The 27,789-nt window shown below is 39.0% G+C and overlaps 2 protein-coding genes and 1 pseudogene across 5 annotated transcripts; 2 read left to right on the forward strand and 1 right to left on the reverse strand.

Annotated features, from left to right (window-relative positions):
* Positions 1-917: 917 nt before the first annotated feature.
* Positions 918-21,117, forward strand: LOC145491304 (lysosome membrane protein 2-like). Of its 2 annotated transcripts, none has more exons than XM_081470476.1 (14): positions 918-1,910; positions 4,619-4,775; positions 5,062-5,215; positions 5,877-6,104; positions 6,786-6,877; positions 7,498-7,547; positions 7,695-7,764; positions 8,722-8,897; positions 9,475-9,593; positions 10,257-10,330; positions 10,428-10,482; positions 11,159-11,347; positions 12,249-12,289; positions 21,038-21,117. In XM_081470476.1, exons 1-14 carry the CDS (start codon positions 1,757-1,759, stop codon positions 21,084-21,086), a joined length of 1,608 nt encoding a protein of 535 aa, XP_081326602.1. In that variant the 5' UTR covers positions 918-1,756; the 3' UTR covers positions 21,087-21,117. The 2 variants fall into 2 exon arrangements, with proteins under 2 accessions (XP_081326602.1, XP_081326608.1); XM_081470482.1 differs by lacking the exon at positions 21,038-21,117 and adding an exon at positions 14,231-17,369 and having other exon boundaries at positions 919-1,910.
* Positions 17,433-24,558, reverse strand: LOC145491224 (short transient receptor potential channel 4-like; annotated as a pseudogene). The gene is made up of 10 exons (XR_014049791.1): positions 24,488-24,558; positions 23,233-24,128; positions 22,126-22,468; positions 21,029-21,500; positions 20,722-20,920; positions 20,226-20,390; positions 19,371-19,409; positions 18,873-18,908; positions 18,644-18,739; positions 17,433-17,702 (listed from the first exon to the last, which is right to left on the reverse strand). The product of XR_014049791.1 is annotated as a short transient receptor potential channel 4-like (transcript).
* A 47-nt stretch (positions 24,559-24,605) lies between these two features.
* On the forward strand, positions 24,606-27,783 carry LOC145491554 (scavenger receptor class B member 1-like). 2 transcript variants are annotated; one of them, XM_081470806.1, is made up of 5 exons: positions 24,606-25,020; positions 25,335-25,426; positions 26,030-26,079; positions 26,226-26,295; positions 27,256-27,783. In XM_081470806.1, exons 2-5 carry the CDS (start codon positions 25,410-25,412, stop codon positions 27,437-27,439), a joined length of 321 nt encoding a protein of 106 aa, XP_081326932.1. In that variant the 5' UTR covers positions 24,606-25,020; positions 25,335-25,409; the 3' UTR covers positions 27,440-27,783. The 2 variants fall into 2 exon arrangements, with proteins under 2 accessions (XP_081326932.1, XP_081326924.1); XM_081470798.1 differs by lacking the exons at positions 24,606-25,020; positions 25,335-25,426 and having other exon boundaries at positions 25,953-26,079.
* Positions 27,784-27,789: the final 6 nt, after the last annotated feature.

A 27,789-nucleotide genomic window follows, 5' to 3' on the forward strand; every position in this document is an offset into this window, starting at 1 on the left:
GGCTGTGATGACAAAGAGTATGATGGCGGCAGCAAAGACTACGATGTGGTTCTCCAAGAAAGTGGAAGTCCCAGTGAAGATGATGATGATGATGATGATGGTGAAGAAGAAGAAGAAGAAGAAGAAGAAGAAGAAGAACAAGAACAAGAACAAGAAGAACAAGAAGAACAAGAAGAAGAACTGAAGAAGCGAATGATGGCATATAAGATGAATTCTGTTCAAAGTGTGTAAGAGTGGGACGACGTGTTCAATTACAACATTTCGATCTAGGAGACTTTTTGGATATTCTGACTCTATGTACCTATCCACATTACTGATTTTGCTTGTGGAGGTCAGCCACTGTATATAAGTTTTTCTGTTCCACTCCAGGGATAGGCCGCACCAATGTTTTTCAATATCTCGGAGGTGGGCCACTGAAAAACAGTCCTTAAAAGATATTTTTTCATAGCCCATCCCTCTGTACTTTATGACCCGTCCCTAACATGTTCCCTCAGTGACGACTTTCTTTATTGTTTTCGACATTACACAGTTGCCTAGTCAGAAGGAGATTACGCAGGCTGGAGACTAGGCTGAACGTTGAACATTCCAAGGTTTACCAATTAATTATTTTTTTTAATGTGTTGTATATAAAGACGTAAAATTATTTCATCACACACACACAAAAAAAATAATAAATAAATAAAAGAATCGTAGCCATACATACATGGCCGTGGTTTGGACGTCTGATCTATTTGTATATTTTTGTAAGGATTTCATTTCTTGTTTTTTTCCGTTAGCTTGATTTTGAATGAGATGATGTATACTCTTTACCACATTTCCAAATACCTCAATATTGGTCAAAAATACTCTGCTACGCGTCGTACGTGTTTGCGTCCTTTAGTGACCCCTTTAGGCCTCGGCGTAATTCGCGTATTGGACATGACACACTCGCGAACATGTGGATACTACTGTTCTCAGGTTCTAGTAGGCATTTTACTTTAAAGACAAACAATAGACTGCAAGGCTGATACTACGTGAAAAACGTTTCGAGACACCAACATGATAAGTACCGATAAAGTAGGATCGCAACAGTGGACAGCTGTTTCGCCCTTCTTGGGGCTCGTCAGCACTGTGTAGCGAAGATATGTAACGCCAGCCCAACATATCTTGGCTACACAATGCTGACGAGCCCCAAGAAGGGCGAAACAGCTGTCCACTGTTGCGATCCTACTTTATCGGTTCTTGTCATGTTGGTGTCTCGAAACGTTTTTCACGTAGTATCAGCCTTGCAGTCTATTGTTTGTCTTCATACATTTTTTTGGCTGACCAGATCTCTTGTAGATCCTACGTTGGCAGTGGTTATCGTATGCGGTCCCTTGCAGTTTCTGGTTCAATTTCTCATTTTACTTTGACTCGATTTCCGCCGTTCTCTCTAGTATGGTCTACGAAGAAGAGCCAAGAAGAGCTCCGATAGACCCTGATGGGGTCTGCAGGTGCTTTAGTCAAACAGTTAGAGATCGACAAGTGGATGTTTTCAGGGAGGAAATATAGAGGGACCGGCGGCTCCTGGGGCGAGAACGGATCAATCTCGTCCCCAGAGCCCGCGCATTTTCGGAACGAGATTGAGAATGGCTGAAAATAATCTGGTCACGAGACCTTCACACCTCCGTATTGAGTTGCACATCGTCGCACGTAGTATATCTCGACAAAAGGTTATAGCCTTTCTGCACCTTCCAGAGTTGCTTTTGCATTCGAAGGTCTCCTGCATATTTCACTCATGACGTCGAATCGTGAATGTTGTGGTTGTTGCAGTAGAAAAGCTGTAATCATTGCTTTTGCTCTCTCTGGAGTCTGTCTTCTGGCGACTGGCTTGGTGTTACGCGTTGGCGATGTCTTCTCTAAAATTATCAAGGAGAAAGTGGACCAGGCAAGTTTTATCTGACTTTATAAAAGATCGCACGCAAGATTTGGGTTAGATTGGGTTTGAAGATAAATGGTTTTAAAATCGCCATTTCTGCCTTCGAAGAGTTTGTCGACTCGTTGTCAGAGTGCACAATTGCGCGCACTCAACAACGGGTTTTGTGCAACGGCTCTCGGATGACTCTCTCTTCAGTACTTTCATTCATCATTAGTGAAATTTCGTCGTTTGCGTTGCTGATTGGACGAACGATATTTTTTCACGGTGAATTTTTTTTTTTCCTTTTGGAAAAAGGAACTTTAAACTCTAGTATTTTAGTGGGGTAGCATTAGTATTTAAGCTTTAATTTCAAGCACAGTTGAGCTCAAGTTGACGTGTACACGTAAGATTAAATTAAACTAGACTTGTATGAAGACTATGAAAATTATTTTTTTAGGGAAGAAAAAAATTTGTGACTGAGAATAAGCTTAGTGCTTTTAATTTGGTTTTTCCCACTTTAAAGAACATTCTAGTGAAAATCTGTGACTTGTTAATTTATATTACGCAACGAAACCAAAATCCGAACTTTGGGCTCTGACAAATCCATGTTACGAAACCCCACTGGACTATAAAATAGGAAATATCAAGTTTCCCTAATGGTTGCCAGACATCTGTTTAAACGTTATATCTGCAAATTTAAAGCTATATAAGTACATGAAGATAAATGTACAAATGTGGTCATCAGTTAAAGAGTACTGGTGCTGTTGTGGAAAGAAACTTGGGAACTGACCTCTGAGGCAGTTTGCATGCATGTGAGACTAGACTCTTCAGGCAGTGCAGAGAAGCTAAAAAATTTTATCTCCGGAAGATTGCCAATCTTATCTTCCCAAACCTGAAAAAAAAGTTGTTCAAAGTAGAGTTCTGCCGATCCATCCACAAAAATGCTTCAGATGTCCAAACCTTTCCCCCTGAACACCAAAACTCAACCAAAATGTGTTTAAAATGTACTTAAAATGCTTTCCTTTGTATCTGAGAGATCTGAAGACCCATATGGGAGTCCAGGAGATTGGGCATGTATCCTGAAGACTCCTAATCTCATCTAGTATTTAGATCTGTCCAAAATAGGTTTGCTTTACTACTTTCTGGGATTGGTTTAAAAATCCTGTGTCACCCACTCCCCTGATCAGAATGATGCAAAACAAATACCTCTCTATCTATACTTGCTAGTAAACTTTGTAAGGATGTGTATGGAACTTTATAACTGGAATCCTGCAGCAAATGAAAGAATAATTATAATTCATGACTGTATTTTGTATTTACATGAACATTAAATTATATTTTACACTGTCCTTAAGCCCTTGGAGTTAGCTGACTACGGTGCAAAACAGTTCCAGCTCTTTCTATCACTTACATGTATATACTTTGGTGGATAAATACTACCACTCTTTGTCATTATGATCCTACAATATTGGTAATATTGGTTTAAATTTTAAACAAATTAAGGTGGCCTTGAACTCCCTCTGTAGAATTTTTTTTTAACTTTGCAGAGAGTTGCATCTGTTATTACATGTACACTAGGTGCTTATCACAATTTGCTAATAAAAACTGGGGACCACAGAGTTTGTTATAGAGTTTAAGGCTCTGAAAGATAAAATGAGGAGTGTTTTTAACAGGTTATTGTTGTAGCCTCTTATGTTACAAAGATTACAATTGTTGGTTCACCAATATGGCTGGGCATTTATGTGAATATTGTGTCATCACGTGATAAACAGTGGTAGTATTGGAAGGTCAAAGTACATACAAATGTAGCTGTTGAGTAAGTGCTTTCTTTGCAGAAAGTTGCATCTGTTATTAGATGTACACTGTATGCTTATCCCTATTTGCTACTAAAAACTGGGGGTCACCAAGCTTGTTTTTGAGTTCTATTGATATGTTAAAGTACACAAATGTTAAGCTGTTGAATAAGTGCTGGAAACTGTTACCAGCCACCTTATACTTTAAGCATCATTCCAGTCAGTGTTTCAGTTTCATTTCACTGTTACCTGTTAAAAAGTTACATTGCTTTACCAGCAGGGTGATACACTTGACAACCTGAGAAAAGCATGGCCTTTAATATTTAATGACTAAGGTTTTTGATAAACAATTAAGAATAAAAAGCAGCGATATTAAAGAGTGACATTTTGACGGCTCCATGCCATCATTCTCAAATTCAAATAAAATACATGATGTGAGTTCATTATATAGTGAATGTACGTGTGAAGGTCTCAGTGCATATGATTAAGAGATAAAAATAATCAATGAATAAAAATACCAAGAGTGGTGTGCTTGAACTGTTAAATAAAAAGTTTTGCTTTAATGAAGTCAGGTTGAGTGTTAAGTGTTGGTTTTTTGTTTTTTCTGTTTTTGGTGAAGAACATACAACACTTAACACTCAATCTGGCTCCATTAAAGCAAAACTTTCTATTTGACAGTTCAAATGCACCACGATTGGTATTTTTATTCATCGATTATTTTTATCTCTTAATCATACATGTATGCACTGAGACCTTCACACCTACATTCACTATATAATGAACTCACATAATGTATTTTATTTGAATTTGAAAATGATGGCATGGAGCCATCAAAATGTCATTTTTTAATGTCGCTGCTTTTTATTTTTGATTCTTTAATATTTAGAAATAAAATTATATTGTGCAATAAATGTTATTTTTCATGTGCTTGGTTTTGTTTTTCAGAAAGTTGCTTTAAAACCTGGTGGCTTGGTTTACAATGAATGGGTGAATACCACCATTCCTGTATACATGCAATACTTTGTCTTCCACTTGGTAAACCCAGAAGATGTATTTGCAGGGACGGCAGTTCCCACTGTGAAACAGATGGGGCCATATTCATACAGGTACGTGTCCATGCTATGAACTTTGGTCAACCCATGTAGCTGCAACACTTTTAACTGTCACTTTGAACAAAGATGAGTTGACTGCACATTTCCTTTTCTAGTTGCCTTGCATGCAGTGTATGCGATACCAGTACATCTTTTTAAAATTTGTTTTTTTCTGTGCATTGTGATAATGTTTTGAATCCCACTGTCTGACTGACAGTCAACGGTATATTTAGGAAGAAAAATAAGATCTTGATCTTGTTAAGAAATGAAGGTTTAAAGTAATCATGTGTTTGTTTTGCAGAGAAATAAGATCAAATGAGGTGCTTAACTGGAGCAGCAGTAATAGTATTGTAACATTCATGCCAAACAGAACGTATGTTTTTGATCCTGAGACATCTTGTGCAGGCTGTGATGACAAGAATGACACATTCGTTACTGTTAACATTCCACTACTGGTAAGACAAAAATCAAGACTTACAGCTGTACAGCTAGACAGAAATCATGACTAAAGATTGCACTGACCATTAAATTGCTGGAAGTAAAATTATCATATTCTAGTTTTGTCCTGATAACTATTGAACAGGACTGACCAGGAGTGTAATTTTGCCTTCCATCGTGGAATGATTGCCCAGCTGTCAGTTGCTATTATGTAATCCACAATGGCAGCATCCTGGTAGTTCAATTCAAAAAGGCTGATGGTTAATTCTGCAATATATGTAATAATTCTTATATTCCATGAGCTACCTTTGTATGGCCAGTTACGCTGGGCAGTTTTTTTATGATACAGTCCTCAAGTGACAGACTGCTCACTGATCCTTTTTCTGGAACCTTCAGATTTTTGTTCATTTTAAACTAGACTGTATAAACATGAAAACAAGAGAACACAACTCAAAAGTGAAAAGACATAGATTTGGATTATGAAAGGTGTATCAGTAGAGAGAGCAAAAATTTTGGATCTTGCTCTCGAGTTTGAGAAGGCATTTCAATGGCTGGTTTACTCACCTACATATTTTTGCAATTTCAACACCTTTCGCTATTAATTTTGGCCTGCTTTGTCGGGGCTCAGTGGGTCAAAGTCCCTTATACTAACCCTTACCTTTATTTATCATTTCACAGACTGTGGCTTTGTGGCTAAGAAATACAAACTATAAAAAGGAACATAAAGTTTGTTTTCTTGGATTAGAAGTTGAAGCCTTTGCGTTGAAAGTCAAGCTGTTCCAAAGGAAGTCAGTTTTTGATATTCTCTGGGGATATACAGACGCATTTCTGGAGTTTTTAATTAAAGCAAGTAAATATCTGAATTGTCCGGGGCAAGAAGGAATGACATCATTCATCCAATTACAGGTGAGTGTATAGAAGCTAAATTAATTATTACTTTTAATGTAAGAAAATGTTATGTAGAACTTTACACATCAAATTGTGGGCTGTCTGTTGGACAACCATCAGCTGACAGTTGACCGACAAACCGCCACCAAATCGCCAACAAACAGCTAAGTCAGTTGACCAACAGACGGCCAAGTCATTTTTCCAGAGCTGTTCTTCACAGTTACCCTGCTCTGAGTAAAACGTGCATTGTGTTTGCGCAAAAAACTGTTGGAAAAAGTTAGAATAATAAGAGTTATATCTTTTGCCCAAGCTCCAATTAAGCTACAATTTATAAGCTTCACTTATTCTTGCGAGACGACACTCTCGTCTTCCCAGACAAGATGAGAGTTGGTATGTATAATTTACTTTTGAGCAGTACTGTAGGATGTTATCTTTGCTGACATACATGTTATAATAAGCTCTTAGTTCTTATACATCCATCACTACACTTGAGAGTTAGGATATTTTGTTTTACGATATCGAAACATGTGAATTGTAGTTTTGATTGTTTTTTGTTATTATAAATATTAATGAGAAATTAATATTGATCACTCTTACAAACACATGTACCGGTACCTTAGGAAGAGGAAAATGAGTGTAAACAATTTTATGTGAAAGAAATATGTTCCTGCTCTGATTTAGTTATTTGTATTGTCTTAGTACAATAACACATATTATGGCATCAGTGCTATCAATACTGGAAGAACTGACATTAGCAAGCTTGAACAATATACCATGTGGAGAGAAGAGTCGTAAGTATTCACTCTACAAAGCAGTTTGGTCTTTTGGTATTTTAACACCTTATGTTTCCACTTGTAGTCAGTGTCAACTATTTTAGTACTAAGTAATGGTTTGCATTGTTCCATGCACAAACTACGTGTATCTACAGCCGTTCTCAGACCTTCTCATCACTGCTCTGGAATTTTCAGTTTTCCATACTGTCCTTTTTTAATGGCTGGTTGAAACCTCCTCCTCCCCCTTGGAATTTCTGTTGGCCATCCTTGGCGTCGGTGGGTATGGATAAAAATACACTGTACATGAATCCTGGAGTTGCATAATTTATTATGAAACCATGCAGCCATGTACATGCTTTAAGGAGGTGGTATTCACCATACTAGTGAATCAATCTCAAAAATATCGTCATTATTAAAGAAATTGTAATCCAATAACAACAATAATCTTTATTTTCCTTCTTTTTAAAATTTTAAAATCCTTGATTTCCTTCATGTTTTTCCTTGCTCATCCTCTTGTTTCATAAAAACTGTACATCACTATATCTAGCTGCAACTTGACGCTGCATGGTAACTTACATAATATTTGCCATTTGTTTGTTGTTCCTAAAGACCAACCCATTTTCCCTCTTCAATTTCAGTCATTTAACATGGTGGGGTGACAACTATACAAACATGATTAATGGAACAGGTACATGTATTTTGCACATTCATAATTAACCAATTTATGGTATGAGCAATAGGCATTAGTTTGGATTGTTTTCTATTAACTTGAAGGAATGCTAAATGAAAAAGGTGCAGTAGAGATGTTTTTACTAATTTTGTTCTATATTTGCAGATGGTACTCAGTTCTCACCAGGTGTTACTAAAAAAGATACGCTTTATGCTTTCTCCCCCGAAGTTTGCAGGTAAAAAATATCTTGAGCACAACCTCTAACTTTTGCAGTGTACATGTGGGTGATCCTATAAGCTCTGTAGGTCATTGGTGTCAACACTTACTTTAGTTTCTATGCCATGAAGCCAGCAATTGTATTGGATGCCAGTCCATCGCAAGTTAATTACCCCAACCAATTTTATACAACTATTGTTCTAAGTTGCCAATTTACTAGTGCTTTGTCTCTTTCTGGGTGCATAAAAAGCACTGTGAGAGTAAAGTATCTTGTCCAAGACCATGACATACTTAATAACCCTTGCCAGCCCCTGAACCCAGATATCTGGATGTGATTCAGTAGTGTGTATTTGTTACAGTGTATGTTTCGAATTGAGTTTGAGGCTGCTAAGTCTATCACACAAGTTTTGGTGATTTTGAAGGGGAAAAAAAAAATGAAAACAAAATTGATACAAAACGAAAAAAGTGGTAGTGATAAGCCTTTTCAGTTGTACTGCATCAGCGGGAAGGTGACGCAATCAGTCGATGTTTCGAACTCTAAGGCCGGCACAGGGAACATGTTGCGGGGCCTTGAAGCGGAGACTGACAATAAGCCCCCTCGTGTGTACCTATAGGACGCATGTTGCAGGGACAGCACGCAAGCTGGTGCACCCAAAGCGGATCGCTTAATGGCTATGTTGTAGCGGAACAGTTTGCAATAGCAGTGCACACGATTGCGACATTTAAAATTCAGTTGAAGTCATTTTGTCCTTGCTTCCTGACTCACGAATTCAAGCCGTTTCAGTTTCATGCAGCATGTTGCGGGGACAACAACAGAACTTGTCGTCCCCGCAACAAAACTTTTTGCAAAAGCTGGCATGTCACTCGAGGAAAACTGTCGCTGCAACAGACGTGTCCCTAAGTATGTACCTTCAGCTCATCATCGGAGAGAAATGGCTCTTTACGTAACATGAGGTATTTTCATTTCATCCTACAGATCTTTCTATTTTGTGTACGAGTCAGAAGTCACTTTTAGGGACATTAAACTGTACCGCTTCACGGGTCCAGATGAACTTTACCTAAGCGGTGACCTGTATCCTCCTAACAAAGGCTTCTGTGTACCTAAGTGCCTACCTACTGGTTTGCTAAATATCAGTCGTTGCCAGCCATTAAGTAAGTGAAGTTGACCTTTCAGATTCGACTTCAGAGTACCGTAAGTTCTTGTTATATTGAGCCTTACAAATCCTGGACTTACCTTTTGTTGGAAAGACCTTCTTGGATAGGCTTATTTAAGGGGAGTGTGGAGGGGTCTTAATTTTGAAAGCAACGTCTCCCAAGAGGTAACTATGTTGTCTTTCAGTTAAAACGATATGGAATTCTCATAATATGAACATCAAAAGTCTTTGAAAACACTATTATGTCAAAAGGTTCAAAACTGCCGCTCGTAGTAGAAGAGAAGAAAGAAGAAGAGAGAATTACTTTGTTATTTGAAAGCTCAATGTGAATATGAGGAGCTGATTATCGAAATTTTGGGGGCGGAGGAGGAACAAGGATGGTTAAGGATGGAGAAGATTGATACGGACTACAAACGACGAACTTGAAAAAATTTAGGCGTAACTTCTCAAGATACGAAACCGTGACGTAGCTCCTTCAAGCTGCTACTTGATGTTTAACCCCCCCCCCCCCCCCGCCTTTCGACGGACTCTTATTGTTATACATTGGATAATCAATTATTTTGGACATTTCCTAGACCCTCCTGTTGTTATGTCGCCTCCTCACTTCTATCAAGGCAACAAGTCTCTGGTGAAAGCAGTCCACGGACTCCACCCGACGAAAAGTGCGCACGAAACTTACGTCGACATTGAGCCAGTAAGTAAAGGGATAAACCAAAGAAGGAAGGATTTCATTTGACTAGTTGTTATTAAGAGTTCTTTTCAATTTGATGTCAAAAGTAATCCTGAATCGCTCTGGTTTTGCTTTACTTCCCTCTGATTGGTTTCAAAACTCGGGCCTCCTAACCCTGAACTAATCGTGATTGGGTCACACTCGTTTTCTCCCGCTTGGCTTCGGTAACATACATTTGTTTTGAGTTCACACTGGCTAGCTCATTGCGTGTCTTTACGTTTGTTGTTAACTGCGTAACGTTTCGGCTCCAGAGCTCGCACCCGATGACCGCGCATTTAAAATTCACTATGGCCGCCACGAAATAGGAATCCGTCCATAAATTTGTTTTTTGCTCGACCTCTACTTTGATGAGACGTACTCCCTGCGAGAAAGAAACGATTTATGTACTTAATTTTGAGGCGAACTTTCGTACCCACGGTATAATGCAGTTGGTTCTATCTAGCTCAATCTACAAATGAAACCGTCCTGCCAGGGTTTCTATTGCCAAGAGAACTTCTAGTTTGAAGTTTGTGCGCTACTTCTGTACATGTAAGCTCTGATGCAAGCGGCGGCACATTGTTCACCTGCTCTACACACAAACCGTGTGCAACTAAACTTGATTTTCTTTGTTTTTTCTACTTTGAATAGATAACTGGCATTGTTATGCGTGCTGCTAAAAGAATTCAGATCAACGTTCATTTGGAGCCAGTGGATATTTTATCGTAAGTAAAATTTAGAGTGCCCTTTAAATTTTTTCGCTTTGTTAAGTATGCCGAAGTCTTGTGCGCCAATTTATTTGTTATTTTGCTCTATTCGCAGTCAAACCAATGGGAAATTTAAGCCAGTCTTCCTACCCGTTATGTTTGCTAACGAGGTAAAGTAACTTTAGTCTGTTACATCTCTCCCAGTAAGAGTTTGCGCCGTTATGTTGATCATGAGAACCTCGGTAGATTGTTTGGTTTCTGAGAATAGAAAAACTTCAAATTTGACAAGTACACGTGTTCGATGAAAGGTTGGGGGAGGGGAAGGATGGAAATAGACTGGGAAAAATTGAAGGAGGTATAGGAAAACTGTATATTTTTAGTTACTTTACGTTTTTAATTCATGTGCATTTGAACAGACTCCCCGCATGAACCTCAGTGGCAAGCTACAATCTCAGACAAAAAAGTTGGGACACGAAGCAAGTTATTCCCTCCCCCCACTTACAATGTTTATAATCAGGTGATTTTTCCCTTTTTGTTAAAAAAAAGCGACGTTTTCCAACATTGATTTGGGGGGATGGGGGATACGTGATCCAGCTCAACTGTCCTAATTACTATTGTCCGGGATTGTAGTTCAAAGCGGTCTATTCAGTAATTGTTATCTGATAGTTCCTGGCCTCGTAGTTTTTGATCGTTCTATGATGCTTTCTTTTTTGGGGAGCTTGACATGCGGTTCTCATTTGTAAATGTCTTGCATATCCATGAAACTCTCGGGTAATTCAAGGTAATGCTGTGGTCCGCATATTTACAATTTGAACATTTCGATTTTTATTTTTTCACTTTTTACAGAGTGCTTTGATCAGCAAAGACAAAGCTGCAGAATTCCGTCACCAAGTGTACCTTCCCATCACATTGACAAAAGTGGTGGAGTATCTCATGATAGCATTGGGCGCCCTGTTCATACTTGTGGCACTTGGATTGATGTTGTTTACTTGCAGAAAAACGAAAGGCCGCATCGAAATGTGTCTTATTAACGAGGTAGATACTGTACCTTTATTAAACCTTTGGCCAAAGAACTTACTTATGAGGTTTTACGTTATTGGAGGAAGCATTAGCTAACACAAAAATGAATGAGAACGTTGATCATTTATCTAATTCATTTGTGCATTTTCTGTTGTTATGCGTCCTCCGGTACCGTTATTCCGTGCTCGACCATGGTATACTGATAAACACGTACAACCATAGTTAATAGAGGGAATAGTTAAGAAGTCTGCAAAACATCAATGGAGAAAACAAACAAGCTAAGATTTATGTTGGAAGGTCTGTCCTTGACCCTGCACATCTTTTGTTTTATGCTCATTGACTATGCATGAATTATATAATCGCAATGCTTCTGTTGGTTAGTTGCATAAATGCACACAACCACCTTTTGTAGTTTTCCAGTTTTTGTGTAGGGTCAACCCCCAAAATAGCCAACAATAACATACAACAAAGAACTTTGCCAGCTTTCATAACCATTTCCCTCTATTAATACAACCGACAATCGCCTTCTTAGCTCTGACGAAAGGCTATCGCTCGAAACTACAGCTTCGCGAAAGGCCGGTTTCCATAATTATGATCGCTACGGCGCAACTTCGTTCCCAGGGTCTCTAAACAATCTCATCTTGATGGGATACGAGACAAAAGACCCTGGGAACGAGGTTGCGCCGTAGCGAATATATAGAAACCTGGGAACGAGGTTGGCTACGGTGGTTAAATTTCCTTTATCAACGTATAAGTGATAAATAGTTCGGTCTTTCTACATACGACCGTCCTGTTGAATTTTGACAATGACGCGGTAAAGAAAGTAAACCTTTCCTCGAAGAATGTGCATCGTTCATCCATACAATGTAGCTCCTTGGGCAGATTGAATCATGACATTTGCTACATCTCATTTCAGACTGACGGAGGTGACGAGAGAAGACCACTTGTGAATGATGGGTAATGTAGCTATGAGCTCTTTGTTTGCGAAATCATTTTGTACTGTAATAATCTTTATAATAACCTTTCTTTACCCTAGGCAGTGTTTATAGCATAAAGTCTAGCAGGGGCGGATCCAGGAATTTCTGAAAGGGGGGGGGGGGGGTTGTACACTATTGTAGTAACCTTTAACGCCAATGGTGTGGAAGGCGAGTTACGGCCCCGTGCCTCTGGCACGAGCTCTTAAGGGGTCCGAAGCCATGCCCCTCCCCCCAAAAAATAATGTTTCCGATTTTTCCCTCTAAAACGCCTTTTGCAGCATTCTCGAGACTTCAAAAGAGTTGTGAAGGCATGATATAAAATCTGGAATTTATCTTATTTCTCAGCCAGGAACCCAAAAATAATAATGCATGATTGAAAGGGACAGCAGTATCATCAATAGTTATTTGCCGTTTCCCTACATACTTCATTAATCAAACAACGTAGCCTCAAATAGTCTTCTAGGATGAGCTTTTACAAAGGCCTCGCATATCTCGTCTACCTCGAATCTCTCAGGGTAATGCATAGCAATAACAGCAAGATCTGAAAAGCGCTCTTCAGACATCGTTGATCTGGTGCAGGTTTTGATCCGTTTCATGAGCGAAAAGGACCGCTCAGCTTCCGCACTACTGATTGGTAGGATGCACGCAATGAGCAGAAGACGATGGATGTTTGGAAAAGTAATCCCGGACACTCCAGCTTGATCGTCTGAGTTGCTGAGTTTTGGTAGCTTGCTAGGAGGAGCAGAACAGCTTCTTTCTGTGTTTATCATGACAGTTCACTTAGTGAAGATATCATGATAAATTTTATTGTATCTGTCTCCGTTTGATGACAATTTTATTTCTGCTTACCTTCATTAATACCTTCATTATTACTCGCGGATTCTTCAGGCCTTGATTGGGCTGAACCTGCAAAATGTTTATATTCGAAAGAAATGATTTTCTTGCCAGGCAGTTTTTAAGATGGCGGCCCGATGGAAAATGCACTTTGTTTATGAATTGCACGGTATGTCGAGACTATTGGCTGTTGAAAGTAGTTATTGGTGTTATAGAATTAAATTAAACGACTTCTTTTGAAAAAGAACCACGAACTTACCTGATTTCGTTGTATAAAAATCTGTTATTTTCTTCATTTTCCGTCCAACGTTGAACACACTTCAACAATACTCAAACATTCGCTTGGTCCCAATCCCACTCGTTTACGTTTGAATGAATTTCACCTGTTCATGTCGCCTGTTGTATCTGATCCTGTCTGATGACGCGACCCTGATACGACCTTCTTGCAAGTAATATCCTCCACAGCAGTCGCGAAATGTACATTATCTTTTCAAAACTTGAAAAGCAGTCGAATGGTGGAAGTGAAACAACTTTGTAAAAAACAATTTTATTCTATTATTTTTAGGAAGAATCAAACAAAATAACCAAAAAAAAAAAAAAAAATGCTGCTCAAAGGGGAGGTTGCAACCCCCTCAACCCCTCCTCTGGATCCGCCTCTGTCTAGTGGGGCCGAGCAAACCACTGGAACAAATTATTTAAATTGAACATAACATTGTTTAGAATCCCAACTGGCCGGAGGCAAACCAGTTGGCTATTTACAAGGGTGGCCGAGGATTTGAACTCGGGGCTATCGTGAAACAAATCCAGCTAGTTGTCAGAGCGGAGGTCGAACCCGGGACCGTTAGATTGCGAGTCCTACGTGCTGACCACTCGGCCACGCTGTCTCCTTTCTAGACTAGTTGCTCGACATTCTCTCCTCTGTTTAATTAATTCTCTGCATTTCAGGTTAAGCTTTACATCTGTTTGTCAGTGAGTTCTTGTACTGATGCTAGTTCGTGGCGTGTTGGCACTCGTGACTATGACCCGAATAGATGCTTAAACTTCAAAGCAATCTTTAAAATTTCACTGCATATTCTCTTTCCCACAGCAACAAGGTTTACACTTAGAAGAGTTGTGTTCCCCCAAAACCCTAAGATTGGACTGGCAGTGGAATTGAACGGCGCACTCACGAGTAGTAACGATACCATCTCGGTAGCTCACCTTGGAAGAATACAAAGCATTTACTTAGATTAAGCGTCAAGTTTGTGACACTCTGTACTAGCTTGCTACGAAGTGTATTTTTACTTCCACAAATATCAAAGAATATATACTTTAATTGCACGTTACAAAGTTAAGCAAAACTGCTATGGTTGAGAATTTGCAATGGTCAAATTTTTAGTAGCAGTTATTTAAAGACATTTGAAATGACAAATACATTTTTAAGGAAGCGGTTAAAAAAAATAAAACACAAATAACAACGACAACAAGAGCAGTTAATTAAGTAAAACGTCATGTTACCAAGACAAGATAATGATTAGGCAAATAGCTTTTTGGTGTTCAGTTTAATTAGATTGAGTTTGAAATGCAAGGTCGGACATATGCAATGCAAAGCGAGAGCTTTCAACTAAATTTCCGGGCATGAAAAAAGCAAAGCAATTTGTACATCAAGTCAGACATTTATACTTCACATCAATATTTAGTAAATTGATAATGTCCTTAACGACATCTCACCAACTTTTAAAGATTAAATTAAGGGGAATCCTGGGTATAATGGTACAAACTATGTAAGATAATTTATATTTAAAAATGTCAATAGAGTCTGAATCATCCATTTCGGCTGCAAAGGAATTTCCATTCTCTAATGGTCCGTGGAGAAATAAAAATGAAAAATATCTTTAGTGTTCATTCTGGGATAAGATGCTGATCTGCTTTCACACCGGTGAAGTTTTTCGTGACTTACTTTTCCCATCAAGTTAGCCGGGTCATCATGAGTATCCCGTCCTAAAGCCCTAAATATTTCATCACACGCCTGTGGTTAATAGTTGTTAAAGCAGAAGCGGGCGGCTGCCTTCTTGTGGACTCTAAAGGGTAGCTATATCTTCCTTATAATGCTGGTCCTATGAGTACTTGAGACGAATACGGATTATTTGCCATGACAACCCGTGCACACTACGATGTCAAAGACTTGATCTGTAATACTGCACTGTAGGGAAACTTGCTTTAGACGTCGAGTAGAGTAGACGTGCGAGAACAGCGAGATGTGCATGTAGCGGGCGTATACAAGGTTTTGGGAATCACGTAGGGGGTGGGGGGGGGGGGGGCATGAATAATCAATTGAGTGTTTGCTGCAAGAGCACGCAGATCCGATTTTATAAATAGCCTTACGGCGAATGAGAACAGCAGTGAAATTATCTTATACTTGCAAGTTGTCCTTTTCGATATGAACCTCGGAGAGAAACAACAATTTAAACAAAACAGGATTAAAACAACGTGACAACAACTGCGCACACAAGCTATTATTTATTTCCTTGAAGAAAGAATGAATGAAGGTTATATAGCCTTAAGCCCGAGCCAAGTGGGAACGAGATTTGACTGAAGCACGTAGTCCACACTGGCGCTCTCGCTTAGCCTGCAATCTTCATATTCTCTAGTTAACACTTGGCGAGTCTTGTGAGTGTGTTCATTTGAAAAACGGGAAACTGTTGAACGTTTTTTCCCCAATTTCACGTGCAATTCTCTCTCCTTTTTTCTTAGCCCAAGCTCGCCGAGGTTAAACAGAAACTAACGCACAACTCTTGACGTTCGATGCAATTCTCGGCGACTCCCGTTCTAGTTTGGCTCTGGCTGTACATTTTCTACGTAGTTTCTATCGTATCATCGTTTGAAAAGGATTTCGATTCTAAAACTTTAAACAATCATATTATAAATTCTAGGTAAACAGCTGTTTGCTAGAAAACTTTATGGAAACTACTAGTCTATAACGTATCTTTCGTCAAAATGTGACGAGCGTTTACTATATTACTCAGGAAACCGGCGACCGGCCGTGGTTGGTATATCCGAACAATCATATTCTAAATTCTAGGTAAACGGTTGTATGCTAGAAGAATGTTTACGGAAACTACTAGTCTATAGCGTATCTTTCGTCAAAATGTAACGAGCGTTTGATATATTACTCGGGAAGCCGGTGACCGTGGTTGGTATATCCGATCTTTAATCGGAGGTCTGGATTGGGGTGCTGCAGTGTCGCCTATCAGAGAAATTTGCCACTATTTCTCGGCTATCAGTACGATTTTCAGCTGGTTTCTCAGTTATCAGTAATTATTAAAAACTGAATCATTGAATGGTGCAATTTCATTGGCTTGGCCATCATGGTATATACTTGTTACATATTCTAAATCTCAGATCTCTGCTATCAGTAAAATCCCGTCAAGACTCCCAATTAGTATGGTTGTTTACGATCTTATTTCTTCGTTTAACACTCAAGACAGTGTCTAATTTACATACGTCTCAAAGTCCTTTTAAAAGATACTCCCATGCGCGTCTCTTCTTGGTGTCAGGAAATGTGATGAAACACAGGCTCTTGTGTTTGATATATTACCTATTGGCACCCCATGCCATTAACCTCTCGTTGAGAAGATTGACCTTTACTGGATTAATTTGTAAAGAAAAAAAAATTGTCTGTTACACTCATTGCGACCAGTCGGCTAGTTAATAATTGTGAACGACACTAAATCCTCTATATTAAAAATCGACCGTGAAGTTTATTTTAACGCTCTGTTTCAGCATAAACGCCAAACTATAAACTAAAAATAGATATATTTGTAACTGGTTTTGACTGAAGGTAAAGTTTGTTCCTGATGCTGGTCTACTCGGCCACAATCTGCCGGTGCTCAAAAGGGTTATAGAAATGTTCTAAACTCTTCACAGGCTAGGTCTTTTAAATCGTGATCGTGGTACTTAAAAACTTCCTACTGGGATAATAACAGCTAGTTATAAAGTCTACCTCAGGGATTGAGTTCAAAAGTTCACGCACGCTCTGGCTCTATTAGCGAAGTCCTATACTCCTATGAAGTCATGGTTGCTGGTCAACAACACAAACTTCCTCCTAGATTTACTACAGTTTCGTTCATAAAATTTGGTAGAGAGGTTTATTAAACTTACTTTGCATTACTTTGGGCTTAGGTCTGATTTTTCTTCAGGAAAAAATATATGGCAATAAACAAATCTGCCTAAGAATAACGGAACCCGGCAAAACAAACCACAATAAACCGACCAAAATACTTATATTAACAAAAAATAATAATATAAAAGGATGCCTTTGCAACTCTTCAGTGTAGCTTCTTTTCTGGTCAGGTTTTACTTGCATAACAGAAACTGGCAAATAAAAGACACCCATATATGCATGCAGTGCAGTTTAAAGGAGGCCATCTTTAAACGTACGTTCTCGTCGATGTGAAATTTTATGGGTTTTTGCTGGTCTTTCGATGTTCCGTTGCTTTTGCGGTGAGCTCTTTCCATCTAGCAGAATAACGGTCTTTCATATATTTCACGACCAGTGTTGTCATTTCTTCTATCCGTTCCTGTAGCAGAAATGTACAGGAAATATACGTAATGGTGATAGGACTGAGTGGAGTCCAATTCCGTCTGTAATTATATGAGTGATTAACAAAATCGGACGACCGCGAAGCGGGAGTCCGATTTGTTAATCACGAGTATGATTACCGACTAAATTGGACGACACGATTTCCTGTTACCAATTAGTCATGACAATTACAATTTCCCACAAAAGTAAAAGTTTCATTCGAAAAAGAGCTTTTAGTAGTCATTTTTAAATATAATTAATTAACAATATAGAGAACAGCTTGCAAAATGGCTCTTGAGTTTCTTTCAAAACAGTCACCAGAGACTAAACCTCTACAATTTTACAAAGTCAGTTTCTTGAATTGGTTGCTATAGTGATTGTAATCAATGCTGTGATTGGTCAGTGGATTTAGTGGAGAGGACTTAAAATGATTGGCTCGTAACTCTCCGATTACATGTCTTCGATTTCAGCCAACTGTCCGATTACACTGTCCGATTACAACTTTGCAGATTAATTAGAGAAAAATACCGCAGTTTATGCACCAGTCACATTTGAGGAAATTGTAATTGTTATAATTAATTTAAGAAACAAGTTTGATTTAGCGAAAACAGTATACGTGTGTAATTTAAGGCCTTGTTGGATCTTGTAGCAGGAGCGAGACGTTCGACTTCCGTGCCTCCAGATCAAGATTCGAACTAGTTCGATTTCTTATGGAGCCGCCAGGATATGGGTTTGATGAAGAACACAACGAAAACATAAAACCAGCTAAACTCCCTAGGTTAAACCAGATACAATGCACTGTCACGACTAACACAATATTCGATCGAGAGACAACTCTTAGTGCAGCAAATGTATAATTAGGAACTTGGCAGAAAAAGGCTTATTTTCTAGATCTAAGTGTGTTCTTTTTCGAAATAAAAGCGAACATGAAAAGCATACCTTTCTCATGGACGTTTTCTCCCTCGAGCAGTAAGTGCATCCACACGAACAACTACATGTGCAGCTTCTACAGCAGGAGCAGCAGCAGGGAAAATGCTAGAACATTAATGAAAAATAACAATAATGAGCAGTTGATTTGCATTGTTCAATGGCAACATGCACCCAACGTATGACAAGAGAAAAGAAAAGGTACTGGCAAAATTAACGGGAAAAGATAAATGGTCGTTACCCGAGATATCCAGTTTTGTTCTTGGTGATTTTCTCCCTAAATAAATGTAAGTAAATATGTTATATTATCACTATAGCACCACTTTTGTTTATTGTTCTAATTTTTTCAAATATTTGGTTGTAGGAAATTTGATATCAGTAATACACTTTTTCGTAGGTAGGATATTTGTTGCCACTTATTCATTTATTATAATTTTCCTACAAATTATTGTGCTAATTTGACGTCCTAGAGAATCTCGAACTTAATAATAAACACATTTTAAGAAAGAAAGAAAGAAAGAAAGAAAGAAAGAAAGAAAAAGAAAGAAAGAAAGAAAGAAAGAAAGAAAGAGAAAGAAAGAAAGAAAGAAAGAAAGGGGTTGCATATTTAGTATGCAATAATCATGCTGGGGAAGAGTGTGTTATATTATGCGAGCGACTGAGAGGGTTTGTTACTATATAAATTGTGGTTGTAATATGTAACCTATACATGTGTACAGCCTCATTTGATTACACTGACCTCATGCTGTGAGTTGCTTTGCTCTGGGTCATTTTGCCTCTAAGAAAAGTAAATATAGCTATAAGTAATGTTAAAGAAGGTGATCTTTTGAAAGGGATAGAGATAATGCGACAGATTTTAAGTTGTTTATTAAAGAGACACTGGGGGGTAGAGGGGTGTAGGCTACAAAGTTTTCTACGGGTATGCTCCACACCGAGGTCCAACCCCTAACCCTTGTGTATATCATTTATACAGAAAAGGTGACCCTTTCGTACATCCTTTATTGAAAAAAGATACTCCTTTGACATGCCCACTTAAGAACACTGAATCCTTTTCTAAACCCTTGGAATAAAGTTAATGAACAATATTACGGGAGAACATCAAGCATTACCGGGATACAACAACAAAGTGCGTCTAATCCAAATATTTTAATTACAGGCCCTTTGAAATACCTAAATGCAAGATTTCCCTACCCTTTTATTTACCTCAACTTGTGAAATCCGCACCCTTTTATATACCCTTGAAGTTTGAAAAAGGTACTCCTTTGGGGCGGAGCCTCCCTGTATAGGCCATTATAGGGAGTATTCCCCCCCCCCCCGGGCTATTATGGCGATTTTGCTGCATTCAGTCAAAACAGAGTTAAAATTTTTACTAAGTATTCTCGCTTGTGCACAAAATGCTCCCAGACATTTAAGACGAAGATATTAATTGACTTTTTAAAAAGAGCTCAAATACTATAATTTGACGTTTGAGATTTTTCCGAGACACCACGATGGAATTTGGTAATGTCTGCAGAACCTCTTCAAATATATTATAGCGCATGACTTGCGCATGCATAACTCAATAAAATGCTCCTGTTAAAGACTCGTGACCTACCTCTTTACAGCGACAAGTATTACAGCAAATATAATACAGCAACAGCACAACACCAGCAACACAGTAATACAAAATGTTGAAAGGCACGGGGACTGTGTTGCCTTTGTCGATCCATTCCAGCCACATACGGGTTCTTGAGAATTTCCACTCCATGATAGCGTTTTCCTGAGAATAGAAAAGATTTCAGTTGCAAGAAAAGTGTATTGTGATCATGAGGGTACAAGGTTCGAGAAAACTTGCACCAAGAAACGTCGATGGAATTACTAGACTCGGCTAGAACTCGCTGGTCGTAACATACCCGAGTAGTTTGGACGAAGTACTCAGTGAATTATATATCTATCATAATTGCAAATTCTTCAAGTTCTTCCTATTTTTTTATTCCTTTTCTTTGTGTTTCTCTCTAACCTCCTTTACCGTAACATCCATTCGCATTATTATTTGCCATAATTGGCTTGAGACAATCCGAAACCATGTATGGTTCACAGAGAAAACTTACCATGATTCTGTCAAATGAGTTATTCATCATCGCGATCAGCATGTTTAAAGCTACGATGACGGTGCACACCACGTGGGCAATCATGAAAATGCGACCAAATGTGGACGAGAGTGTAAAGGCGGGATCTTCAACTGAGATTTTGTCTTCCTCCACGAGGCCAAGTAACAGCCAAAACATTCCAATGAAAGTGTCAAGGTGCCTAGAAGGAGCGATCCATAATAAATTTTAACCCACTCAGTGGTTAAATTCTGTTCAGTCGACACTATCATTTTGTTAAAATTAATGCAATATCTTTTGTTATACGTACTTGCCATAGGGATGAGACGCCTTGTAGCCCTGACTGTCGTTCAATTCTCCTAGTTTGATCTGCGAAGCAACATAGTACGAGTATATCTTTACCACCCCAGTAGCAAATGCAATGTAGAGGAGTAGAAAGATGGCGAGAAACTTGAGGACATCTTTCAGCATTTTGTAAAGCGATAGCTGCAAAGGACCCAACACTGAGTTGACTTGGAAAGCGTGGGCTAAGTGGAAAAAGGCCATCACCGTGGCGCTGGCGTAGATGGTATCCGCCACGATAAATGCAGATTTTCTGGGCTTCCACTCTCCGTAATACCCCCATGCACTCAGTCACACTGTGTAAGCCAGAAGAAACGAAAAGACGATCAAGGTGTCTATGACATTCCACCATTTAGAAAAGTAAATGAAGAATCCTTGTCTGCTGGCCTCCAAGGCTTCCTGCAGGAATAGGCCCACAACAAAGGCAAGCACCGCATAGTCTGAGAATAAAATTCAAACAGAGAACGATTTTGGCCCTTCGGGAGAATTGGTTCCTGGAATGTTAAAGCACTTTGTACCGAATCTAATTGTTATTATTGCAAACGCCCGGCTAAGTCCGGGTTATCAGTTAATTTATAAAATGTTACTAGCACGCTGACCAATGTCTAGACTGTTAGTACATAGTGTCAAGAACTGAGCGAGAATGCTATTACAGTGTGGCAACCATGGGAGAACAAATATAAGCCTAATAAAGTCTGACCATTTAGGTCTACCAGCAAAAGTCCAGGACAACGGGTAGGACGTAGAAAATGTACTGAGTATCTTTACATTAGGATTATTTGCAAAACGTGGAGATTCTTACTAAAATAGGTATTTTCAGTGAAGTAGAATTATTATGCGTGCACTTAAAGTGCCTCTAGTTTCCTTGAATGCAATAATGTACAACTTTGCTTGAGTATGGGCCTTATGCTTCAAGGTGACTGATCAATGAAAAAAAAAAAAACGTTCAGGCAACTGAATGGCATAATTTCTAGGCCATCAGTGAGTGGTCGTTACTCTGCTAAATATCTAGTGGACTTGCAGCCCCCAACCGTGGCTACACTGACCTTCAGAAGAGAAACTTACCAATCCAAGCCAGGCCTGTTTTAGTTGTTCCAATCTCCTCCTGAAACGATGAGGCGAACACCAGGCTTAGGAATAGCACATAAGACATAGTGTGGTTGATGAACTTGGAGTAGGGATGTTCGTATAACTTCCTAAACTTCCAGCAGCAGACATCTTTAAATTTGCTACAGCTGCGTAGCCGTACCACTCGAACAGGAATGTAAAAGATGCAGGTAACTGCGACGAGGAGAAACTGAATAAGGAACCACGAGGCCTTCCTGACTATGCCTCGATCTTGCCAATTTCGCCATCCACGATAAACGATCTCGTTGAGAACATATTGGCAATTGGGGCTCGCCACAAACTGAAAATGAAAAGAATTGAAATCATCAATTGCCAAACAGCGTTAAATTAATTATAAATAGAACTGATTGTTAATAACATAAACCACTAATTTCTATTCCTTACTCTACAAATCTCGTACTGCCAGTTTATTCATCTGGATTGCCCCTAATTTCTTTCAGCACATATGAGGTATTAGCTTACTGAGATCATTTCCAAGAACTCACAATACATTTGCATCGTGCATTGTCAACTGATCCTTTACAATTTGTGAAATTGGAGCCTGATGTCTTCTGCACATATGCTGAGGTATTTCCTCACTGAGATCATTTCCTAGAACTCACAATATATTTGCATTTCTAATTAATCCTGCGCAATTTGTGAAATGGTCTATAAGAATATGAGGTAAATATGACGAAACGCGATATTTCTCCATCCAAGCGTATAGCGAAAGCGAATTCTGAAAGCGAACAGAATTTTAGTGGTTAATTACAAACAGGCCTAGAAAATAAAAATTAGAGTAAAAGAAGCGTTGACTGATTGCAACAATGGAGCCGAATAAGAATAATTATGATTTTTCTACTCAATCCAAGGCGAGGGTTTTCTGAAATGCTATTATTCATGTCTGGCTTAAACACCGGAAACAACGCAAAAAACTAGGTGAGTTCAGTTGTAAAGAAGGAACATATGGAAGTCGACTCACTACTCACAGTCACAGGAAAATTCTTTTAACCTGATAATATGCAGTCTCAAAAGTGATAAAACTTCATAAAAGCATATACCAACCCTTTTCCGTTGTTTATCAGCAGCCAGCTTGAGGAGACTAAGACTCTGATTAAAATTTGCGGGCGTTTTGTTCAGTAAAGAGCCATTTCCTTCGATGTCCATGATTTCGTGAAGCTGGTTTAAATCTGAAGTGCCTACTTGCTCCACGATATCAGCAGCAAACGTCTCATATTCCTCAGCTCGACGCTTGTATTCATCTCGGCTGTAATAGTGCTCATACGAGGCGATTTTCTCCAGAAGATAGGCGTCATCCAAGGCAGCTTCAATGATGTCTGCAAACTTGCTTTCTTTACGTCTTATTCCTTTATCGTACTGGGAATTGGGATTATTCCTCCACAACCATTCCAGACTGATGTACAGTGGATTGCTAAGAATTTCGATCCATCTCCGTTCTTTTTCGCTTCTCATTTCTGCCTCCTCTTCGAGGTCGCCTAGACCTTCATCGCACTGGACAATCCAGCATAACATATAGCAGCATGAGTTCTTTATTGTTTTGCACAGTTTCTTGCAATCCCAACTGCACTTGACATGACATCCATTTTCTTTGTTGCTCTCCCTCTCAGCGATGATTGTGCAGACCTCATTTATATTTTCAAGTGTCTTGTTGCTATCGGTCTCGTTGATCTTGGCTATGAGTTTCCAAACTTCAACGACATCGCTCTGTGCGAGAGCGTCTTCAAGTTGCTTTGAAGGCTCGTTCTGAGAATCCCTCCCGTTTTCAGCCGTTCTAGTTAAAGGCAACAAGAAATTGTCTATCTCCTCCTTTGTTCCTGTCTGTACTAGTTCCAAAAATGTTTCGATGGTGTCACTGGTTTTTGCGTCTTGATTTGCTAGGGAAACTTCTTGCGCCATACTACTTTACAGACTGTTCGAGTATATGTCTTCTTTCTATTTTCCTGGAAAGGGACGTCGAAGCAATTAGATACTTAATCTCCAACTTGATCCACAGCTAAAAAAGCGGTTGGAAATTCCTATCTACTAACGGTGGTCACAGGCTAGCGTTGTGTGTGCGGCTTGTACGCCTCGCTACACTGACAACGGCGTCTTGGTAAACACATTGACAACAGTGCAATTTTTTCTACGTCATCTTAGCGTCCTGTGTAAGCAAACTTGATTATTCTTGGACGTCACGGTTAATTCTTAGTCACTGAAAATTCCATGCAAGCGAGAGCAGATACAATCAGTCATATTATGAACGCGTTGGACATGTTTCTTGCTGAAACGTTATGTTATTAAAACAGGATAACAAGTTTACCTTCTTGCTCCAGACGAGATCTCGTACTCTATTAAATGTTCAGAACCCTTTCGAGCCGAGACAGAAATATGAAATTGCCTAAAACAGCTAAAGTACTAGTCTCTAGGTTTTTCCCGGAAAAAGGCGACTGTCACGATAATTTATGCCCATTTATGTCACAGCTAAGGTCATGCATGGATGATAAATGTAAATTCTGGGAAATACATTTGCTCCCTCGCAGTCTACAACAACGGTGCTATTATATTAATGTGTGAGAATAGCTAGCCACTCGAGCTGCAGAACCGAGAGAATCTTTTCTAGAAAGATGAACCCATCAACGAACGAAACTACCGAAACGAAGGCGTGTAAATTCAATTTGGACTACCAGATTCCTATATCCATTCTGTTTGTCGTGACATTTGTGCTGTCCGTCGCCGAGAATATTTTAGTTTCCGTCGCCATTGTCGCCATTGTTTTGCCCAAGCTCCAATTAAGCTACAGTTTATAAGCTTCACTTGTTCTTGCGAGAAGACACTCTCGTCTTCCCAGACAAGGTGAGAGTTGGTACCTATAACTTACTTTTTACATTGTAGCAGTACTGTAGGAAGTTGTCTTTGCTATAATAAGCTCTTATTTCTTATACATCTATCACTGTACTTGAGAGTTGGGATATTTTGTTTTACGATATCGAAACATGTGAATTGTAGTTTTGATTATTTTTTGTTATTATAAATAATAATGAGAAATTAATATTGATCACTCTTACAAACACATGTACTGGTACCTTAGGAAGAGGAAAATGAGTGTAAACAATTTTATATGAAAGAAATATGTTCCTGTTCTGATTTAGTTATTTGTATTGTCTTAGTACAATAACACATATTATGGCATCAGTGCTATCAATACTGGAAGAACTGACATTAGCAAGCTTGAACAATATACCATGTGGAGAGAAGAGTCGTAAGTATTCACTCTACAAAGCAGTTTGGTCTTTTGGTATTTGAACACCTTACTGTATGTTTCCACTTGTAGTCAGTGTCAACTATTTTTGTACTAAGTAATGGTTTGCATTGTTCCATGCACAAACTACATGTATCTACAGCCCTTCTCAGACCTTCTCATCACTGCTCTGGAATGTCCAGTTTTCCCCACTGTCCTTTTTTAATGGCTGGTTGAAACCTCCTCCTCCCCCTTGGAATTTCTATTGGCCATCCTTGGAGTGGGTGGGTATGGATAAAAATACACTGTACATGAATCCTGGAGTTGCATAATTTATTATGAAACCATGCAGCCATGTACATGCTTTAAGTGAATCAATCTCAAAAATATCGTCATTATTAAAGAAATTGTAATCCAATAACAACAATAATCTTTATTTTCCTTCTTTTTAAAATTTTAAAATCCTTGATTCCCTTCATGTTTTTCCTTGCTCGTCCTCTTGTTTCATAAAAACTTTGCATCACTATATCTTGCTGCAACTTGAAGCTGCATGGTAACTTACATAATATTTGCCATTTGTTTGTTGTTCCTAAAGACCAACCCATTTTCCCTCTTCAATTTCAGTCATTTAACATGGTGGGGTGACAACTATACAAACATGATTAATGGAACAGGTACATGTATTTTGCACATTCATAATTAACCAATTTATGGTATGAGCAATAGGCTTTAGTTTGGATTGTTTTCTATTAACTTGAAGGAATGCTAAATGAAAAAGTTGCAGTAGAGATGTTTCACTAATTTTGTTCTATATTTGCAGACGGTACTCAGTTCTCACCAGGTGTTACTAAAAAAGACACACTTTACGCTTTCTCCCCCGAAGTTTGCAGGTAAAAAATATCTTGAGCACAACCTCTAACTTTTCCAGTGTACACGTGGGTGATCATATAAGCTCTATAGGTCATTGGTATCAACACTTACTTTAGTTTCTATGCCATGAAGCCAGCAATTGTATTGGATGCCAGTCCATCGCAAGTTAATTACCCCAACAAATTTTATACAATTGTTCTAAGTTGCCAATTTACCAGTGCTTTGTCTCTTCCTGGCTGCATAAAAAGCACTGTGAGAGTAAAGTATCTTGTCCAAGACCACGACATACTTAATAAGCCTTGCCAGCCCCTGAACCCAGATATCTGGATGTGATTCAGTAGAGTATACAGTGTGTATTTGTTATGTTTCGAATTGAGTTTGAGGCTGATAAGTCTATCGCACAAGTTTTGGTGATTTTGAAGTGAAAAAAAATAATAATAAAAGCAAAATTGATACAAAACGAAAAAAAGTGATAGTGATAAGCCTTTTCAGTTGTACTGCATCAGCGGGAAGGTGACGCAATCAGTCTATGTTTCGAGCGCTAAGGCCGGCACAGGGAACATGTTGCGGGGCGTTGAAGCGGGGACTGACAATAAGCCCCCTCGTGTGTACCCGTAGGACGCATGTTGCAGGGACAGCACGCAAGCTGGTGCACCCGAAGCGGATCGCTTAATGGCTATGTTGTAGCGGGACAGTTTGCAATAGCAGTGCACACGATTGTGACATGTAAAATTCAGTTGAGGTCATTTTGTCCTTGCTTCCTGACTCACTAATTCAAGCCGTTTCAGTTTCATGCAGCATGTTGCGGGGACAACAACAGAACTTGTCGTCCCCGCAACAAAACTTTTTGCAAAAGCTGGCATGTCACTCGAGGAAAACTGTCGCTGCAACTGACGTGTCCCTAAGTGTGTACCTTCAGCTCATCATCGGAGAGAAATGGCTCTTTACGTAACATGAGGTATTTTCATTTCATCCTACAGATCTTTCTATTTTGTGTACGAGTCAGAAGTCACTTTTAGGGACATTAAACTGTACCGCTTCACGGGTCCAGATGAACTTTACCTAAGCGGTGACCTGTATCCTCCTAACAAAGGCTTCTGTGTACCTAAGTGCCTACCAACTGGTTTGCTAAATATCAGCCGTTGCCAGCCATTAAGTAAGTGAAGTTGACCTTTCAGATTCGACTTCAGAGTACCGTAAGTTCTTGTTATATTGAGCCTTACAAATCCTGGACTTACCTTTTGTTGGAAAGACCTTCTTGGATAGGCTTATTTACGGGGAGTGTGGAGGGGTCTTAATTTTGAAAGCAACGTCTCCCAAGAGGTAACTATGTTGTCTTTCAGTTAAAACGATATGGAATTCTCATAATATGAACATCAAAAGTCTTTGAAAACACTATTATGTCAAAAGGTTCAAAACTGCCGCTCGTAGTAGAAGAGAAGAAAGAAGAAGAGAGAATTTCTTTGTTATTTGAAAGCTCAATGTGAATATGAGGAGCTCATTATCGCAATTTT

The sequence above is a fragment of the Orbicella franksi genome, chromosome 1 (genome assembly GCF_964199315.1).
Source record: "Orbicella franksi chromosome 1, jaOrbFran1.1, whole genome shotgun sequence".
Lineage (NCBI taxonomy): Eukaryota > Metazoa > Cnidaria > Anthozoa > Scleractinia > Merulinidae > Orbicella > Orbicella franksi.